The sequence below is a fragment of the Chrysochloris asiatica genome, unplaced genomic scaffold (assembly GCF_000296735.1).
Source record: "Chrysochloris asiatica unplaced genomic scaffold, ChrAsi1.0 scaffold00181, whole genome shotgun sequence".
NCBI lineage: Eukaryota > Metazoa > Chordata > Mammalia > Afrosoricida > Chrysochloridae > Chrysochloris > Chrysochloris asiatica.
Genome location: NW_006408699.1, coordinates 4,726,274 through 4,748,682, shown reverse-complemented (window position 1 = coordinate 4,748,682; position 22,409 = coordinate 4,726,274). Strand labels below are relative to the sequence as shown.

The window sequence follows — 22,409 nt, the reverse complement described above, 5'->3', positions numbered from 1 at the left end:
TTGTGCCCATGAGCCACAAAAGCACTCTGATTGGTAGGATTTAAAGTTTTTCTTGTCATTCAAGGAAACTTGGTGGCATAGTGGATAAAACATTAGGCTACTAACTGCAAGCGGGGTGATTCAAACCCACCAGCCTCTCCACAGAAGAAATATGAGCCTGTTTGTCTCCATAGATCTATGCTTTCACTAGCATAATAATAGGTCAACTAGCATAATATAACCCACAAAGACTGTGTTTTACTGTATTATTTTGTTGAGTAATAACTGGGGTCTTAAAAGGTCATGAGGTATCACTACTGATCTTTCCCTGTACAAAGGAAAGAAGAATGAAGAAAATCAAAGATGTATGGAAGCAATTAGTTTAATGGACTAATGGATCATGGGAACATTAGTCTCCATGACACTGAGACCAAAAGAACTATATGGTGCCCAGCTACCACTACCAAATGCTCTGAAAGGGATCACATAGGAAGAACCTAGAAAGAGTGGGAAAAAATGTGGAGCAAAACTCTAAACCATAAAAAACAGCCTTACTCGTCAGTTGGAAACTGGTGGAACCCCAGTCCTTAGTCACCCGTCAGGTTTGGAAATGAAATCATCCCTATGGTTCAATTTTCAGTCAAACAATAAACAGTCAATCTTCATCGTTGTTAAGTGTCATTGAGTCCGTTCCAACCCATAGTGACTCTGTATAGGGTTTCCGAGGAGCAGTTCGTAAGCTTGAACTGCTGACTTTGCAGTTCAAACAAGTTTGCAGCCTAGCAGCACATTAACCGACAGCGCCATACCAGGGCTCTGTAAACAGTTGATAAGAACTATAACATTAGGGAGGTATTAACTCCTTAGAATAATCAACCATTTGAAATCAAAAGGGTAGAATTTATCCAAAGACAAAAGTTCAGTTGGGTTAGGAAAGAAGGAGGAATGGAAACAGTAAACACAGGGAGGAGGTGGGATAAGTAATATTATATTGTGGGTACTGATGCAATTAATGAAATGAAACAAAATGCGTATGAATTATTAAGTGGAAAACTGATCTGCTCTATATACCTTCACCCAATTCACAATAAAAAGTTAAAAAAAATTTTTTTTTTTTTTTACATTATTGGAAACCCTAAGGAGCAGTTCTCCTCTGTCCTATAGAGTCAGTATGAGTTGGCATTGACTTGATGGCAGAGGATTTGGGATTTTTGTTTTGTTTTGTTGTTGTTCATTCCTTAAACACCATTAGTTTCATGTAGAAGAACTTCATTTATAGATAATTCATTAAGAAATAAGATATATATATGTAAGTATTTGTCAAATTTATTTTCTTATATTTCAAAGTAAGATCCTTTCAATTTGGATTATCCATAAATGTGTCTCTTCAGTAGTTTTCTTTTTAAGTAAATATTCCTTGGAAAAAATGTGAGTTAATATAATACAACAAAAATATGTTTCCCTTCAAGTCAAAAACTTTATATATAGCCACTATATGAAGTAGCCCATTGATCTGACCCAGCATGACATTTCCAGGTTGTTTTAAAATTAATTTCAATATAGAAGACATACTAAAAAAAACAACCACTGCCCAAACTGAATTTTAACCATTTAATACCACCACCAACAACAACAACACATTATATTTAAGAGTCCTGATGGTGCTGTGGATTGCATGTTAGGCTGCTAACCAAAAAGATCAGCAGTTCAAACCCACGAACTGCTCCTGAGATTCACAGCCTAGGAGACCCTCTGCAGCAGTTCTGCTCTGTTCTGTAGGGCTGCTATGAGTTGGAATGGATGTGATGGTGGTGAGTTTCGTCTGGTAACATTATATATGCCACTCATAAGAAGATTACCATTCAACGGATACCAGCAGAATTACAATACTTAAAAAAAGGATTGCTGGTTGTTTTTTTGTTTGTTTTAAATATATGAAAGTTTAAAAAAACACTTAAAAAGTATACTATGATTGCCCTGTAATAAAAAAATTCAGTGGATCAGAAATAATATAGTTCTGTGGATTCTTTTCCATTTGTATTTGAAAATATTCCTTTAACTGTGTAGTAAAAGCTCAATATGAGAGATGTATTTATCATGGCTGAACCTTGTAAAATCTTAAGAGCCATTATTTCAGAAAAAGTATTTTTTAAAAGACTCTCCATTTGACAAGTATTGTTGTTGTTGTTAAGTGCCATAGAGTTGGTTCCAACTCATAGTGGCCCTGTAGAGGGTTTCCGAAAAGTGGCTGGTGGGTTTGAACCACCAACCTTGTGGTTAGCAGTCCAGTGTTTATCTTATAGTGCCATACCAGGATTCACAGGTAGTCAGTCTAAATATTTATTGATTGATTGTATTTCATTCATATAGTAACTATAAAACAGTAACTCGAAAGTAGAGTAGTCCCCTGCAAACATGAATTTTTGTGGCAAAAATTTACAAGATTCAACTCGTTTTAATCTTATCACCTGTATATATCTTGTAACTGCAGATCAAGATCTTGAAGTTTCTTTTGATATTTCTCTGTAAAATTATAGAACTCACTAAGGATTGAAGATTTCAAATCAGGGTATGGACATTCCAAACATTCCAATTCCATGGGCAATTCACCAAGCAGATTACTTTTTTCTTTTAAAGAATGATCTAATATCTGGGAGAGAGAGAAAAAAAAAAAAAAAAATATATATATATATACACACACAAGATTATCTTATTTCACATAAATGACAATTGATAAATAAACTACCTGGGTTATATTTACCTTTATTCTCCAATCTGAAAGCTCATTTTGTATTTTCTCTTGTTCGAGGTTAAGTCTTTCAAAAACAGCTATGAATTGTTTCTTCACAAATTCAACCTATTGGAAATTTAGAACAACCTTTGTAGAACTTAAATTATTGCAATTCAACCAATATTTATATTTAAATAAATAAATAAATGTATTAAATAAAGAAATTATTCTCAAATAAATGGCAAGCATTAAATAAGAAAAAGACTCCTTGAGAAAAGGGTTCAAGAGATGCCATAGCCAAACAGTGTTCATTAGAGAGAAGAGACTCAACTGGTTTCCACACACATAACCTGAATATGGTCTTGGGAAATACAGTGGGTTCATAGCCACACTGTACCTCACATTTGGATTTTGCTTGTGATAAAACAGAGAGCTTACCAGATTGTCTCTGCTGCAAATCACTCTATTCTTCTCTTGCATCCTTGCCTCTAATTCTCAGAAAAATTTCTAGGCACATGGATTTTTAATAATGTTCTATATTATTATTTTTATGAGAGCAATTTAACAACACTACAGAATGACTGAAAAATAGAGAAAAAGCACCTATAATCCTACACCTAGTACAGCCACATTTATGCTCTAGTCAGGGGAGGCTGTCAATGAACTAATAAGAAAAATAAGAAGAAATGACCAGGAGAAGGTAAGTGATGCAAAGCAAGGCGGTGTGATAGGAAGTGACTGTGGGCCCCACTGGATGATCAGAAGTGACCCATTGATTATAGAACATTTAAGCAGAGATCTAAATGACAGTAAGTGTCATCAATGAGACAGAAGAAACAGTACAAGAGGCTTGAGATAAGAACAAACCCGGCATGTGTGAGGACCAGAAAGAAGGCCAGCATCAATGTGACAGCACTCCTCTTGAAAGGGGAACTGGGCTGTCACATAGGAGACACCTGTTGTATAAGGAGAATTTGAGGGCCAGCAGGAGCCCCTGGGGGACTTCTGGCAGGGGGTGACTTGATCTGTTCTATATTTTTTTAAAGAATGTACTAGGAGGAAAGCTAAGCATGAAAGCAGAAACACTAGTTATAAGCCCATGGTAAAATTCTAGGCTAGAAAAGGTGCTTGAGCAGATTCAAGAATATGTTTAAGATAATTGTTGCTGTTGTTGTTGTTAACTGCCGTTGAGTTGGTTCCAACCCAAAGTGACCCTGTATTGGGTTTCCAAGGAGCAGCTGGTGAGTCTGAACTGCTGAACTTGTAGTTAAAACAGCTTTGCAGTCTGGTGCATTAATCCACAGCACCACATCAAGACACATTAGACCACATCTTCTATTTTAATGCACAACATATGTTTGTTTCTTATATTAAACTATTTGAACTGGGATAAAATTGAAATAATATATTCTCAAAAATAATGGTAACAGTTTGGTGGTACCTAAAATATTTAAACATAGAATTATCATAAAAAAGAAAACTAGTAATTGCTGTCCAGTTGTTTCTTACTCATGGTGACTCCATGTGCTTCATAGTAGAACTACACTCCACCAGGGTTTCAAAGCCTGTGATCTTTATCAGGTAGACTGTCAGACTTTCTTTCAAGGTGCTACTCGGTGGACTCAACTGTCTACATTTTGGTTGTTGTTGTTGGTGGTGGTGGTATGCCATGGAGTTGGTTCTGACTCATAGTGACCCTGAATAGGATTTCTAAGGCTGTAAATATTTACAGGAGCAGAAAGTCTCATTGTCCTGCCACAGAACCACTGGTAGTTTCAAACTGCTGACCTTATGGTTAACAGCCCAACTTGTAACCACTACACTATCAGAGCTCATGTACTTTTTGGTTAGTAGAGCTTAATTGTTTGTGCTACCCAAGAATTTCAGAATTACCATTGCAGTTGTTAAGTGTTATCAAGTTGGATCTGACTCATAGTGACCCCGTATGAGGTTTCCAAGGAGCGGCTGGTGAGCTTGAACTGCTGACCTTGCAGTTCAAACCAACTTTGTAGTCCAGCACATTAACCCATAGAGCCACACCAGGACTCTATAGACCTAGAAACATCACTCCTATGTGTATACCCATAAGAACTGAAAGCAGAGATTCAAACAGATATGTGTGTAACAGTGTTCATTGCAGCATTATCCATAACAGACAAACGATGCAAGCAACCCAAATGGCTATCAACAGATGAATGAATAAACAAACTGTAGTATACTTAAACAATGTAGTATTATTTAGCCATAAAAAGAAATTAAGTTCGGCCACCATATGGATGAACCTTGAAAACATTATGCTGAGTGAATTAAGTCAGACATAAAAGAACCAATATTGTATGATCCCATTTATATGAGCTATTTATACCAGGCAAATCTATTGAAACAAACAAACAAAAATTGGTGGTTATCAGGAGCAGAAAGAGGAGGAAACGGGGAGTTAAGAAAAAAAATTTAAATAAAGGAAGCATACTCACCTCTTCCAGCACTTTCACTGAGTCAGTATGTATGTCTGAACGCTGTAAAATGTGATGCTGCCGGTATTTAAGATCTGCTCGCAACTGCTGAATAGGTTCGATCACATTTTTCAGATATGCACACCATTGTTCTGATAAGTCTTGTTCTATGGCAAAACAAAATTGAATCAAGGCAACACAATTAAAGTTTCATCAAAAACAGGCAGTTTTGCTTGGGAGTTTCTTTAAAAAGAAATAAGCAGCAGTTAATATTAAAATAAGTGTCTCATTTTCATTCTTCAAAACACAAATCCCATTTGAGTATAGGATCAAATATCTCACCAAAATCCACAAGGTCAGAAAGGCATTCACTTCCAATGCTGTCTTCATTGAGAAAGGATTTTATTTCCGATTCGACTTTGTATCTGAAATGGATGTTAGCTCCATCAACTTTTTTTTTTTAACAATCATAAACACATATGTTTTTTAAAATAACTGGTCATTTAAATTTTCATTGCAATTTTAATCTAATGTGATTTTATTTATTCAAACTATCTGCAGCCTATTTCAGCACTATCAGAATGACATCAATATTCCTCCCACTTTGAAGCTGTGACTATAGTCATAGAGAACAATCCCTTTAATGAGTTCATCAAAACATTAATTGAAACATTCAGATTTCTTCTTGAAATTAAATCTTATGCTGATATCCAGGTTATGGACTTCTGGTGTGGCACTGTAGGATAAGCATAGGACTTCAAGGCCAGTTTGAGCCACTAGGCCTGTGGCTCAAACTCACCAGTTGCTCCTCAGAAACCCTATACTGGAACTCTATAAGTAGGAATCGACTCCACGGCACTAAACCACAATATCTGGAGTATGAAACAGATACAATTGGTGTTGCTTTGGTTGAAGAGAGAGAAGCAAGGGTTTGAGTTCATTATGCCTTCTTTTGGTTCCCAGGTGGTCACTAAATCACGTAAGGGTTTTAGAGAGCACAATTTGACAAATTAGCAAGGATTGTCTTCATCTTCTTGAATATTTTAGGGTAGACTTGGAAACAAGAATAAATTCTCCATTGCAATGAGTTATTCTAACCACATTTAAAGGACAGAGTAGGCATCTTGCCATGGCCTCACTTTCCCCATGTGTCCCAGGAGAATGGGATTATTTGTGACCAGAACAATCTGTTACAAATGATAAACTCGAATCTATTAGTAATATTTATAGACTCTATAAAATAGAGTTGGTAGTCCTGGCGTGGCACTGGACCACAATGTCAGTGGTTCAAACTCACCAGTTGCTTCTCAGAAACCCTGTACAGGGTCACTAGGAGCCGGAACTGACTCGATGACACTCAACAACAACAATAGAGAGCTGAGTCTTTTGAGCTTTTCCTCTATTTGACATGTGCAACGTAAATATTTGTATTATTTTTTAATCTACTGATAATTTAGGAGTGCAGTGGCTCCATATAATAAGCACTGAACTGCGAAACATAAGGTTGGCGGTTTGAAAACATATATGGATTTGTCAATAAACTTGTATTAAGATACAGGGTAGGGATGCCCAGAAGCACTTAGGAAATTTTTATGTAAACGGTGGGAGATGAGGAAAAAAGAAGAGTCAAGGGCCTATATGTCACTAGCGTCATGAACTCACAAAACTTTAAGATCACCAGATGTGATGCTGTCTCAATATAAAATATCTCAACATCAAGACAAATATTTTGCAGATTTCACTCTCCCCTATCTCTGCTAAAAAAACAGCAAAAAAGAAAACCATCAAACAAAAACCCAAACCATTTGCCATCAAGTCAGCTCTGGCTCATGGTGCTGCCATGTGTGCAGAGTAAAACTGTTGTATGGGGTTTTCAAATCTGTGATGTTTCAGAAGCAGATCACTAGAACTTTCTTCTGAGGCATCTCTGATTGATTTTGAACCACCAACCTTTCAGGAACTCCTACTTCTGCTGATCAGTTACTTATGATGTGACACAGACAGGCGTTATGATAAAGGAAGGAGGCTGCAGAGGACAGTGCTGTGGAAGCAGGTGAAAGGTACAAGCTTGCATAAATCTTATCAGCTCATTCACTTGAACCAGGTATCACATTTTCTTCTCCCAAAATCCCTTGGCATCATAAAGTTGATAACATTTCTTATGAATTCAATTGTTTCTGTGCATCTACACACCAGTTCTAAGTCTCAAATCAAGAACTTACCTTTCCATCTTCAGATGCTAAAAAAATTTTTAAAAAAGAAAAGACAACTACACGTAAAGCGAGCAGAAAAAAGGTAATAACAAAGGTTAGAGCATAAATTAATAAAATAGAAAATCAAAAAGCAATGGAGAAAAATCAATAAAACTAAGTTTGTTTTTTAAAAAAAAAAATCAACAAAATGGGCAGGCTATTAGCAAGTTTAGAGGAAACCCTAATTGCTAGAATGAAAAATGAAAGAGGAATATTTCCATCAACCTTATACAAAAACCAGAATTATAAAATAATCCTTTCAAATTACTTAGATGAAATAGACAAATTCTTAGAAAGGCATAAACTACCAAAATGGACTCAAGAAATAACCAATATGAATATACCTATAACAAGTGAAGAGGACTTGAAACATTTACTGATGAAGATCAAAGAAAACAGCCTTCAGTATGGGTTGCATCTCAATGTCATAAAAACAAAAATCCTCACCACTGGACCAATAAACAACATTCTTATCAATGGAGAAAAGATTGAAGTTGTCAAGGACTTCATTCTTCTTGGATCAACTATCAACACTCGTGGAAGCAGCAGTCAAGAGATCAGACGAAGTATTGCATTGGGCAAATCTGCTGCACAGGAACTTTTTAAAGAGATGTAAGCTTGAGGTCTAAGGTGCGCCTGACCCAAGCCATGGTACTTTCAATAACCTCATATGGATGTGAAAGCTGGACAGAGAATAAGGAAAACCGTAGTAGAATTGATGCCTTTGAGTTGTGGTGTTGGAGGAGAATACTAAAAGTGCCATGGACTGCCAAAAGAACCAATAGATCTATTTTGGAAGAAGTACAGCCAGAGTGCTCCTTGGAAGCCAGGATGGCTAAGCTTCGTCTCTCATACTTTGGACATATTGTCAGGAGAGAACAGTCGCTGGAGAAGGATGTCATGCTGGGTAAGGTGGAGGGTCAGAGAAAAAGAGGAAGACCCCCAACGAGACGGATCAGCCAGGTGGCATCATTGATGGCGTCAAGTGTGGCAGCGGTGGTGGGGTTGGCCCAAGATCGGACATTGTTTCGTTCTGCTGTGCATGGGGTCACTATGAGTCGGTTCCGACTCGATGGCATCTGACAACAACAACAACATAACAAGTAAGGAGTTCTGGTGTGGCGCTGTGGGTTAATGAACCAGGCTGCAAAGCCATTCGAACTGCAGGACCGGCAGTTCAAACTTACCAGTCGCTCCTCGGAAACACTACACAGGGTTGCTATGGGTCAGAACCAACTCGATGGCACTTAACAACAACATAATAAGTAAAGAGATCAAAGTAGCAATTTCAACAACAACAACAAATTGCCCATAAAGAAAAATCTGAGCACAGAAGTCTTCGCCGTTTAACTATATCAAATATTTTAAAAACAAATAATATCAATTTCTCAAAATCTATTTAAAAAATTAAAGAGGGGGAGCATACCCAACTCTCTTTATGAAGTCAGCATTACTCAAATAAAGATGCCACAAGATTAAAACAAAGAATCAACTACAGACCAATATCTCTTACAAATATAAATGTACAAAATCCTCAAAAAAATATTAGCAAACCAAATCCAATTATCATATAAAAAAGAATTATGTACCATGACCAAGTAGGATTTATCAGATTTCAATACTGGTTTAGCAAATAAAAATCAATTAATGAAATATATATCATCAATAAAATAAGAAACAGAAATCACAGGATGTCTTAGTAGACACAGAAAAAGCATTTGACAAAATCCAACACATTTCAGAATCGAAACATTGAACAAACTAGGAATCAAAGATTACTTCCCTGACCTGGTAAATGCCATCTATGAAAATCCCCTAGTCAACCTCATACGTAATTGTGAACAATTGGATACTTCCCACCTATGATCAGGAACAACAAGACCAACAAAAGATGTCTGCTCTTACAAATTCGATTCAACATTCTAGTCAGGCTAATTAGGCAAAAAAGAAAGGAAAACAAATAAAAGACATCCAGATTAAAAAGAGAAAAAGCAAAACTATCTCAATATGAAAATGATATGATCATGTATATAAACAAAATGATACAAATTTGGATAGTTCGGGATTTCTCAGAAAATATACTATGCTAAAGTACATTAAGGTTCTCCATGAAGGGAATGAAATAGAAAATGTTTCCCTCATCTATCTGATAATGAAACTCATTATATATGTTGAAGAATAGTAATGTTTTATGGAATATGATTTAGGAAACACAGATAGAAAGGGTCTTAAACATGGTGACTTTGGAAAACAAAACCCTGATTGTTCATCATGCTAGACTAGTTCCCAGGTTTTCGCAAAGTTGGAGCTCTACAGCACATACAACGTCTTTCAGATCTGAAGAGGGGGCGACTATTCAAATTATTTTCATGTCCAAATCTGCCATTTTAAGGAGCACATAAAGCTATTTTGCCAGTGCCGCTGGCATGTTCTCACATAAGCAATGACATCCTAAATTCCTGTGCAAGTATTTGTGCAGATGACATACAAGGAGACTTCAAAAAACTAAGTGGAAATATTCTGTTATCTTTTAAATGCCATTATCTTTTTGAAGTGTGCTTGTATTAACCTACTTCCTAGATATATCAGGTACAACACAATCACCGGCAGGAAGTCAACTTACTGAAGAGTATTTTTGAGCCATCAAGTGTCCACTTTCAGCACAGGTTCCCATCCTTCCAAGATTATGCCAAAATTCTACGTGTAGAGTCAGTCTTCTTAGAATATAAAAAAAAAAACAAAAACACACAGCCCTATCTGGTATTTCCAGGCTGCCATCACCATTTAATTATTAGCAATATCAGTGAGTAGAAAAAGTGAAACATGAGTGCAGGAGACAATTACAGCCAGAGCCACTTAAGCAAATAATAATTAAAGGGATACAGATCATGAAAAGCAGAAAAAGACTGTGTGGAAACTTCAGAAATGAAACAGCCTGGAGATTTGCAAAAACATTAGGATACCAGGTAAGTTAAAGCAGATGCTAACACCCTCCAACAAGCAGCCCTGATGGCTTGGCACCTGGTTAAAAATGGCCCCAATCATTCTTCTCACATCACTCTCTTTTCAGCTGTGTTCAGTAATTCATTGCAATGTCCACACAGAACTCAGACACAATGTTCACAGTTAAAGAGTTTATTAGGTAAGTTTGTTGTTGTTGTTGTTAGGTACTGTGGAGTCTATTTCTACAATCAGTGACCTTATGCACAACAGAACAAAACACTGCCCGGTCCTGTGCCATCCTTACAATTTTATTAAGCTTGTGCCCATTGCTGTTGCCACTGTGCCAATCCATATCATTGGGGGTCTTTCTCTTTTTCACTGACCCTCGACTTTACCTAGCATGATGTCCTTCTCCAGGGACTGGTTCCTCCTGATAATATATCTGACACATGAGAGGTGAAATATCATCATTCAGGCTTCAAAGGAGCATTCTGACTGTACTTTTCTAACATAGATTTGTTTGTTTTTGTGGCAGTCCATCATGCTTTTAATACTCTTTTCCAACATCATCACTTACATTCATCAATTCTACTACAATCTTCCTTATTCAGTGTCCAATATTCACATGCATATACCATGGCTTGGGTCAGGTGCACCTTAATTCTCAGATGACATCTTTGCTCTTGAACACTAAAGAATTTGTGTGCAGCAGATTTGCCTAATACAATATGTCATTTGATTTCTTGACTGCTGTTTCCATATGTGTTGATAGTGAATCCAAGCAAAATGAAGTCTTCGATAATTTCAATCCTTTCTACATTTATCATGATGTTACTTGTTGATTCAGTGGTGATGATTTTTGTTATCTTTACAGTAAGGTGCAACCCACACTGAAGACTATGATTGTTGATCATCAGTAAGGGTTTTAAGTTCTCTTCACTTTCAGCAAGCAAGGTTGTATCATCTTCATATTGCAGGTTGTTAATGAGTCTTCCTCTAATCCTGATGCCATGTTCTTCTTCATATATTCCAGTTTCTCAGATCATTTGCTCAGCACAGCAGAGTGACTAAGTATGGTGAAAGAATATATCCCTCATGTACACCTTTCCTGATTTTAAACCATTCTGTCTCCCCTTGGTCTGTTCAAATGACTACCTCCTGGTGTATGTACAGGTTCCTCGTGACTACAACTAGAAGTTCCAGAATACTCATTCACTGCAATGTTGGTCATAGCTTGTCATGATTCAAACAGTTGAAAGCCTTTGTATAGTCAATAAAGCACAGGTAAACATCTTTCTTGTATTCTCTGCTTTCAGCCAAGATCCAGCTGACATCAACAATGATATCCCTGGTTCTATACCATTGTCTGAATCCGGCTTGAACTGCTGGCAGCCCCTGCCAGTGTACTGTTGCTATCATTTTTAAATTATCTTTAGCAAAATTTTATTTGCAAGTTATAATGGTACTGTCTGATAATTTCTGCATTTTATTGGATTACAATTCAGAGTCAGAAATGCTTAGGGCACAATTCTCCCAGTCGGAACAACCTCTCTGCAGCTATGTTCACAGGCAGGCCTCTCTGGCTCTCGGCCCCTTGGCCTGTTGGGGCAGTGTTACGAAGCTCTTTTAGGGCTGCTAATAAATGTCCACAGGACACTCCACTTCACTCTAAACCAAAGCCTGAAGGCACTCAGCTCTAGCTCCAGGGGTCAGGAAACCTAGCTCCCAAAATAAGTGCTTGGAGGTACCACATTCCTGCCCAAAGGCACTCAGCTTGATTTGTCCCTTGGGCAGGAAGCCCATCACTCTGCCTCATCCTCTGGTACTCCTCCGGCATCATAGCTCTGTCTCCTGGATGGAGGAGGTGCAATGTACGGGGATCTTAGGTCCACTCCTAGATCTTCTTTTTTGATGGTGCTGGCACTTCTCCTTCCCTCTATCTACTTCTGAAATGGCTCATTTTATACTCACGTTAGAGTTGCAAGATTTTACAATCACAATTAACCCTGTTAATACTCACAACTAAATCATATAATCCTATCAGCACTGTCTCCTACCTTCCTATTACCCGGACCCACCAGGAAAAAATTTTGCTTGGTGGGAGTTACAAAGACTATAGTCAGAAGAGCCATATGAAGTAACTCAGCTTCTTGAGTCACTTCTCTACCTAGAAAGAATCTGTCCCACATGAGTTCATCATGAAGAAGGAAGTCTTAAAATCATTGGCTAAAGTAGTCAGTTCAGGAAGAGAAGAGAGAGAAAGTTTTCTGGTGTTGTGAGTCATGCAGTCTCAATACTGATCTCAATGTGATCTTTATAGATACAAATACATTGCCAAACACTTAACTGGTATATTTCCATCATGTCTTCTGTTTAAAGATGATACTTTAAAAATAATGCCTTCAAATGATTAATGTAAACAAGAAAATAAGTACATGGTTATCAACATGTTTAGGTTCCAAAGGCCATATTATTATTTAAAAATTTGGCATTATGTGGAAATGTGCATGTAGGAAGGGCAGTGATTAAAAGAAAACGAAGATTAACTTTTGTCTTAAGAGAAGTAAAATCCACATTAATAGTCACTGGATTCCATATTAAACTGATAAAATGACAGGCCTTTAATTTGACTCATGTTCAAACTACAATTTTAAATTCTGATTATACTGGTTTAATTAACATTGAAAGTTATAGAGCATCTTATTGGAGAGTATAATTTTTAATAATTTTGATGTGTTCATATTGAGATTTCCCCCAGTTCTTACCTGAGTTCATTTAGTCTTTGGTGTTCTTGCCACCACACTTGCTTGTGTTGTTTGATTAGTGTTAGCTCTTTAGAGTTCTTTGAAGCCTGTACTGCTTTTTTGATCTAGATTTAGAGGAACAAAAGAGGAACAGCTTCAATAATTTAAAATGTGTTTTTCCCAAAAGAAATCTTTCATCTACGTTTTCTAAAATGAATAGTTTGCTGTTTTCAATCCTTACTAATTCATCTTGTAATACAAAATCCACCTAAACCAAACATTATATTAAGCTAAAAGCCAGGAAGGAAAAGAGAAAATCATTTGAAATGCTGACAAACTTAAGTATTGCTTTTAAAGCATTCATGAAACGAAAGATGGAGTAATTCTATTTTCAACACATACAATAAATAATTCCTTAATTCACACAGCTCCCACATTTTCTTCAAGAGCTTTCTATAAACTTCCTCCCATTTTGGCACATTTTCCCATGAGGAACAATGGACATCATTATTACCATTTCATAGATGAAGACATTTAAGTTAGAAAGACTTGGTCAGGCTGATAAACTTCAGAATCACAATTAAAACCTTGGTGTTCAGGATTGCTGGTCCAAGTGCTCTTTACCCCCATGGAGATCTTTATCTGATCCCTGCATTTGAAATGGCAAAAAGTCACTGGATATGTTGTTGAAAGGCCTGGCTTTAGCCCATGAATACACCATTTTAATCTTTCAATTCTATGATGTTGTAAATTAAAAAAAAATTTTTTTTGAAGTGTATAGGCAAATATTTATTTGAGGGTACTTAACAACAAAGAAAGGAGTTCTTGTACCATAGTGGTTACGAATCAGGCTGCTAGCCTCAAGGTCGGCAATTTGAAACTACCAACCGTTCTGCAGGAGAAAGATGAAGCTTTCTGCTCTCCTAAAGATTTACAGCCAAGAAAGACCTACAGGAAAAATATAAAACAACATAGGCAGACCAACTGTTACTACAAGAACAAGCAACTTGCTTGTTCAGGAAACATCAAGGCAAGTGGTCTGGTCCCCTCAGTGCAAACCCCCTTCCAAGACTAAGACTCAATGGGAATGCACGCTGTGATTGGTGACCACACTCGACACCGATAAGGGGAAGTGAGGGAAAAACAGTAATGAAGTGGTGAGCTAAGCCCTACAACATTCAATAGACTTCTGTGAACCCGGGTGAAGACCTGGTTGGCCAGCAGTGTGGCAAGACCTGAGGACTCTTGGGCCCAGAGTCAGTGACATAGCCACAGAGGACTAGAGTGGAGAGTGAAGCATCCAGCTGATAAGAAGAGAGGACATATGCATAAGAACACCCACACTTGCAGATAATACCCACTTATCCTGGCTTCAGTGACTGGATGATCAGAGCTCAACCAGAAGTAAAAAGAAGAGGGGGAAAAAAAAAAAAGTATTCTCAAACAATTTGATGAACTTGACCTACACCTATGGAAGCAGTAGCTCAAAAGAGGGAACAAGTCCTTACAGCAAGAATCATTCCCATACTCTCCACACACAGATTAGACAGGGATGGGCAACTTGGATATTGGCTACCCAAAATGGGGGGTGGGGGGGCTACAAAGGCAAGAAGTGACTGGCTTACAAGCTTTCAAGAGGGAACCTAGATCCAGAGGGCCTGGAGGAAGGTAGAATCTCCAGTGAGTAGTATTCAATCTGACTAGGCGGGGCTGATGCAATGAAATGCAGACGGGTCTCTTGTGATACAGTAGTGAATAATTGTTATCAGGACTGATTGTGAGAGTTGGAAATGTAAAGATAGACGTTTTATAGCAAGGAGGGGAGTGATTAACTTTTCAGTCTAGGAGCAGAGGTCCCTAGGACCATCAAGGGAGAAGAGCAGAGAGCGGGACCCTACCCAGAGAAGCAGTGATGCCTGAAATGGAGCCAGAGATGATGACTTGGAGCGATGGGGCAGCTGGACACTTTAGATCCAGAGAGGGAGAGCGACTGTGTGCTGAAGACCTGGAGGATACGGGGGAAGGATTGCATGGTGGGAATTGTAACCATGGCAATGAGACAATTATACAACAGAATGAATGTAAAACTAATGTTCTCCCATGTAAACTATCACATAATTCACAATAAAACATTAAAGAAAAAAAAAAGATTTACAGCCTCGGAAACCCTGTGCAGGGTCACTATGAGTCAGAACCGACTCCACGGTACTTAAGAAGAAGAACAACAACAGAGAAATAATGAGAAGTCATGTAAGGCAGAAATCCAAATTTTGAATTAATTTCCCCCAAAATTTTATTACTTTTAAGAATATTTTGGTGTTTTGGGGTTTCTGGTGGAAAGTTTTATGACCTGTTCTTGTCTACTTTCAGATCCAATTCTTGGCCATGTCTGTGATTTGTGCCACATCTCAGAGCAGGCAGTGTTTGGTAGGTGCCCCTATCAGTTGGCTTCCAACTGGGTTCAGCCTAGGGAAGACAATGATGTTGGGACACCTGAAAGGAAGGAGGGAGGATGAAGCCACAGGATTACTGCACTTCTGTCTTTGGCTTTAGAGGGGTCTCCAGAAACATCTGCTTTCTCTCCATTGCTCCATCCTTCTCTAGACAGTTCGACAATTCCAACTATCTCTGGGAAACCTCGGCACATGGGATGTTAGATAACACATGCTTTTCCCTGTGTCCCTCTGACCTAAGTGGCAGAGGCTGCTTGCTGCTTTTAACCCCTCTGTATTGCTCCACCAACATCTGTTTGGCCTCTCAGCTATTTATTTTATCATCATTTCCCCACATTAAAGAGCCCTCTACTTTAAATACTCAGGTGATACTTGTTTCCTGGTTAAACTCTGGCTGATATTTTGAACTTATGTGTTCCGTACTAATATTTTTTAACATCTACAAAAGTGCTATTCTTAAACCAGAAACTTGATGAACTACATATATGAATATGTTCTCTGTTACTAGAATACTTAATATCCTGAAAGTTTTAACAGATCAATACTGAGATATAAATTCTTTAGAAGGCCAGTTCTAAAACAGAATCTTTATAATGCAGTATCACACTGTCATTTACTGATTACCTTAACCTTGAGTTTATTTTTCTGCTGCTCTACTTACTGATTTAAGATTAGAGCTAGAAGAAAACAAAGCAATCCAAAGATCACTGAAATAAAGGAAATGAAAAAACAAAGTAAATCTTTCATCAAGAGGTTTGAAGAGTGTCACAATGATAAGATTTAGGAAGAAAATGTACTTAATAAGTACAGGACATTGCAGAAGAGCATTTACAATTGCCATTTAGCTTCATAAAAAAAAAAAGTGTACAGTATTCCTAAAATATAACACTCTAATATTTACTTTTAAGGAACTCTGGTAGTGTAGTGGTTACGAGTCAGGCTGCTAACCTCACGGTCAGAAATTTGAAACTACCAGTGGTTCCATGGGACAAAGATGAGGCTTTCTGCTCCCTTAAAGATTTACAGCCTTGGAAACCCTATGCAGGGTCACTATGAGTTGGAAGTGATTCCATAGCACATAACCACCACCATCACCAATATTTACTTTTAACTCATTCCAACAATTTGACACCAATAGTTTTTAAAGTTTGTTGCAAGAGATAAAACTTTTAAAATTAGATTTCTTTGACATATTTGGTTCATGTTATACATAAAAAAATTAAAACACACTGTGGGAAGATTTGGACACATTTCTATAGTTGTGTTTTTTTAAAAAAATCAATGATTCTTCCTTTGGTCCTAGAGAAAGGCCAATTAAGTCAACTATAAAAGTCAAAATAAATCCACTGACTTTCACTAGACACTTCTAATATATTTCAGAACATCCTGATTTTTGTAAATTCACTCACTGATCCTACTTCTATCATCAGAGCATAACTGAAGAACAAAAGAGATTTAAAATGGTATCTTTACCAATAGAGAGGTTTCTGGGTGATTCCAATTTAGGATACTGGGATCATAAATTTATGATACTGGGATCATAAATATGTCATATGGATCAGTAAACATACTTTTAAAATTTAAAGTGGATAGTGATTTCTATAAAGTGCATATTAATTTAAACTGTTTAGAAAAATAATTAAAATATTAAATTCATAAAAGAATTGGAAATCAATGGATTCCTATATGTAGTTTATTGTGATAGTCTCAGACAATGAAACTCCAACTAGACTTCTTCAATTGCCATGAACACCTTTTTGGTCAAGAGGTTCCATCTTTACATATAAACCTCAATGACTAGTGGGTAGTTTGTGTTGGTAAGATGTTTGTATACATTTTTCAAAATTCATTGAATGGTAGACTTAAGATTTATACATTTTATTGTATGTGAATTATATCTCAATAAAGTAATATTCACATTTTAAAAAAGGAAAGAAAACAACTACTCTGAGATGAAATTTCTCATCTGTCAGGTTGGAAAAAACTCAAATGTTGAACAAAGCACGTTTTGTGAGGCTGCATAGAAGCACTGTCTCTCTTACATTGTTGGCGGGAATACCAAAAAATATAAACTTTGTAAAAGGAATTTGGAGATGTATAGCAAAATTTCATATTAAGTTACCTTTTGACCTAATAGGCTCACATTTAGAAATCTATCTGAAAGCTGTTTTGGCAAAAGTTTAAAAAGATATATACACAACCTATTCTCATATTATTTGTACAAGTAAAAGACAACAGCAGAAAAATTACATCATTAAGAGTTCTTGCCAGAATTGTTTTAATCTGAATCTGAGCAAATCTCAAGATAAAACTACCAATTTACTGAAAATACAAAATACAAAGAAACACCAGTGACACCTGTCCAATGATTTCCACATTCTGTTGGGTCACCTCTCTTTGGAATGGGCACAAATACGGATCTCTTCCAATCAGTTGGACAGATAGTTGTCTTCCAAATTTCTTGGCAGAGATGAGTGAGTGCCTCCTGTGCCGCCTCACTTTCTTGAAAGATTTCAATTTTTATTCCATCAAATTCTGGTGCCTTGTTCTTTGCCAATTCCTTCAGTGCACCTTGGACTTCCTCCTTCAGCAAATTTGGCTCTTGATCCTATGCTACCCCTTGAAATGGATGAACATTAACCATTTCTTTTTGGTACAGTGACTCTGTGTATTCCTTCCATCTTCTCTTGATGCTTTCTGCATCATTCAATAATTTGCCCAGAGATTCCTTCAATAACAAAAGTCAAGGCTTGAGTTTTTTCTTCAGTTCCCCCAGTTTGACAAATGCTGAGCATGTTCTTCCTTTTTGGTTTTGATTCCAGATCTTGGCACATTTTGTTGTAATATTAGACTTTGTCTTCTCAAGCTGACCTTTGAAATTTTCTGTTCAGCTCTTTACCTCATTTCTTCCATTTGCTTTAGCATCTCTACACTGGAGAGCAAGTTTCAGTGTCTCTTCTGACATCCATTTTGATCTTTTCTTTCTTTCTAATATTTTTAGACAAATAGCACTGACAGCGTATTTGAAACTTAAGACATTATTAACATATTTGATACAGTAATAGAATTGCAGGGCTCATTTTAAAAAGTTGTGGAGTCCTGGTGTGGCACTACAGATTAATGAATTTGTGCTGGACCTCAAAGTCAGTTTGAGGCAAAAGGTAGGCATTCAAACCCACCAGGCACTCCGAGAAACCCTATCCAGGGTAGCTATGAGTTGGAGCCAACCGGACTGCACTTAACAACAACAACATTCTTTTAAAAGGACCCCTAGTAGTGTAGTGGGTTACTAATTGGAATGTTAACCACAAGGTCAGCAGTTGGAATCTACAGCCGTTCAGAGGGAGAATGAGGCTTTCTGCTCTTGCAAAGGTTTGTTATTTTTGTTGTTGTTATTAAGTGCTTTCAAGTCAGTTCTAACTCACAGCAACCTGTTTAGGGTTTCCAAGGAGCGATTGTTGGGTTTGAACTCCAACTATAGCCTCAGAAACCCTATACAAGGTCATTATTAATCGTACCTGACTTGATGACACACAAGCAACACCACCAGCATTCCTTTAGAGACGTATAAAGAAATATTTATGGGTTTACTTCAGAGTCATATTTGGTATCTCAGAACTTGTACAAAATCAATGTCATAGTGATTACACTAGTGGCCATTACATAATCAGTATAACAGTATCAGTAATGCAAATAAGACCATTATTTTCAGCTTATTGTTCATTTTTATTAGTTAACAATAACATTGGCAATTTGTTTTCTGATAGTTAATTATTATAGACATAACTAGAATTGAAAATCTCCTTATGTGCTTTAAATGTTAAAATTATGTCATTCAATTTAAGTCAGTGCATATTTAGTAAAGTATTAATAATTAACAGTAATTATAAAGATGTTAATTTCATGTGCAAAGAATGAGCAATTTTGAATCATTAAATAAATAAGAAATACAAATATTAAGAGAGAATGTGTTAGCTATGTTGTTGTTAAGTGCTGTCAAGTTGGTTCTGACTCATAGCAACCCTGTACAGGGTTTCCAAAGAGCAATTGGTTGATTTCAACCACCAGCCTTGCAATTAGAAGTCCAATGATTATCCTACAACACCAACAGAGGAAAACCAATATATTCTTTTCATGTCAATGCATATTTTATTTAAAAAATTGTTTTAAATATGAGTCAGAATAACAGTTAATATAGTCAGAATTCTAATAAGTGTAGACCACTTGGTATTCTGGCATTCAAAACATTAAGCATAATAAAATTCAAGAATTATATCCAATTTCCAGTTATTTAATTCCATCTAAGCCATGAGTCTCTCAAGTAAAAGCTCTTTATGAGAATTGTTCACATCATACAAGAATAAATTAAAAGTAAAATGTCAACTCGCCACCTCTGAATTAAAGGAAAAGGGAAAACTCCTTAATCTAGATATGTATTAAAAAAAGAAAACAGTATGAAGAAAATTTGAAGAAAGTGTTAAAGAATGATGACGCACCCAAACACATTTTATTCTCACTAACCAAAATTCAAGGAGTTCTGGTGTGGCACTTTATAATATGCACTGGACTGCTAACCACAAGACTGGCAGTTCAATCCCACCAGATGCTCCTTGGAAACCCTATATAGAGTTGCTATGAGTCAGAACTGGAACTAACTCAAAAACACTTAACAACAACAACAATCAAAATTCAAAGCAACAGGCATTTTAAATATGCTTTCAGTGGCAGTTCCTTATAGTTACAAAATCTATGCAGGCTTAAAATGTGAGCAAAAAGCTTATCAAGCAGCGACATCAAAGATAGAGACAGAGGTGATGGTATGGAGAGACAGAGCAGTTGAGGGCTCTAGACTCATGGAAAAAGAAAGGCTGTGTGCTGACGGGCAGAAGGCTGGCTTGCAAAATGTGTCCTTTGGCTGTTTAAATGATTGTATATCCCTGAGTGTTTTTGTGTACATTAAAAAAAAATTTTTTTTAAAGGGGGAGAATAGAGGCAAATACTGTTAACCAATGGCGCATGGAGGGGATTGTAATTGTACTGAAACAAAATACAATTGGTTAAGTGCAAAACCAATGTTCTCCCGTGTAAACTTTCACTCAATTCAAAATAAAAGCATTAAACAACAACAACAACAACAATAAAAACTGCTTGTCAAAATGATTGTTATAGACTGCCAACAATTCCCAGTTGTTGATGACTGAAAGATTTTTGAGATTTGCTAAGCTATGAATCCCAGGTACAAAGTAATTTTGATAAAATTAGTAACAAAAGCTTTTTCCTGAATTATTTTATGCTATGGACAAAATCCACCATTCATCTGTAGGTTTGTCGTACTGTGGTGACTTGCATGCTGCTGTGATGCTGGAAGTTCTTCAATACCAGCAGACCAACCATGGTAGACGGGTTTCAGTGGAGCTTCCTGACTAATGCTGTTGTTGTTGTTAGGTGCCATCGAGTCAGTTCTGACTCATAGCCACCCAGTATAGGGTTTCTAAGGAGAGGCTGGTAGGTTTGAACCATTGACCTTTCAGTGGAATAATGAGAGACAGACTACTTCTGAATGATTAGCTACTGAAAACCTTGTTAATAGCATTCCAACTTTGTCAGATATAGTCCCAGAAGATGAGCCCAAGACCCGTGACTTACTCATGGCAAATATCTTTTTAAAACAACATAAAAGGGGAGAAGAGCATGAGTGTAATGTGAGACCCTATCCAGAGAAGCAGCAACACCAGACGTGGAAGCAGAGATGATGACATGGAGAGATAGAGTACCTGAGGACTCTAGACTCTTGGAAAGAGAAAGGCTTGATACTGGCGGCCAGGAGGCAGGCTTGTAGAATGTGCTCTTTGGTTGTTTAAATGATTATATATCTATCCCTGCATGTTTTTTGGTACATCAAAATAAATTTTTTAAACAGTGGGAATAGAAGCAAATACTGCTGAATGATGATGCACAGAGAGGATTGTAATCATTGCAATGAAACAGAATAGGATGAGTATGAACCTGATATTCTCCCATGAAAATTATCATTCAATTCACAATAAAAACTTTTAAAGCACCCATAAAAGGCTACTATACACATAAGTCATACACAGGAATCAAATTGACTACATCTATAGGAAGAAATGGTGGAAAAGTTAAATATCATCAGCCAAAATAATGCCAGCGTCAGATTGTGGAACAGATCATCAGTTGCTCATATGTAATCCAGTGCCACCACCAGGATGCTGTAGTTAGCTATTAGGTGCTTATTAGCTAGTTAGGTGCTGTCAAGGTTGCTTCCCACTCATAGAAACCCCTACACTCAACAGAACGAAACACTGCCCTGTCCCTCACCATCCTCAAAATTTTAACTTTTGATCCCATTGTTTTTATCACTGTGTCAATGAATCTCCTTGGGTGGTCTTCCTCTTTTTCACTGACACTCCATTTTACTAAGCATGATGTCCTTTTCCAGGGATTGGTCCCTCCTTGGGTGGTGGTGTGCCATCAGGTTGGTTCCGACTCATAGTGACCCTGTATTAGGGTTTCCGAGGCTGTAAACCTTTCTTTACAAGAGCAAAAAGCCTAATCTATCTCCTGCAGAACAGCTGGTAGATTTGAACTGCTGACCTTGCACTTAACTGCCCAATGAATAACCAATAAGATACCAGGGCTCCCTTTGTCTCTCCTTACAACATATCCGAAATGTGAGACATGAAGCTTCTCCATAATCGCTTCAAAGCATTTCTCAAGAACTGAAGAAAAATTCAAGCCTCAGAAAAAAATTTAAGATTTGTTTGTTCTCCCAGAAGTCCCTGGTACTTACAACATTCTTCACCAACACCATACTGCAAATGTATCCATTGTTC

General features: G+C 37.1%; 1 protein-coding gene across 1 annotated transcript in view; it reads right to left on the bottom strand.

The window, feature by feature from the left end:
• The window catches only part of CCDC148 (coiled-coil domain containing 148), a 396,419-nt gene that overhangs the window by 260,298 nt on the left and 113,712 nt on the right, over positions 1-22,409 (bottom strand). Inside the window, exons 4-8 of the mRNA XM_006872045.1 lie at positions 13,124-13,227; positions 5,506-5,588; positions 5,185-5,330; positions 2,741-2,836; positions 2,448-2,629 (exon numbers count right to left, since the gene is read on the bottom strand). Of these exons, the coding sequence (XP_006872107.1) occupies positions 2,448-2,629; positions 2,741-2,836; positions 5,185-5,330; positions 5,506-5,588; positions 13,124-13,227 (611 nt within the window). The remainder of the gene's footprint in view (positions 1-2,447; positions 2,630-2,740; positions 2,837-5,184; positions 5,331-5,505; positions 5,589-13,123; positions 13,228-22,409) is intronic.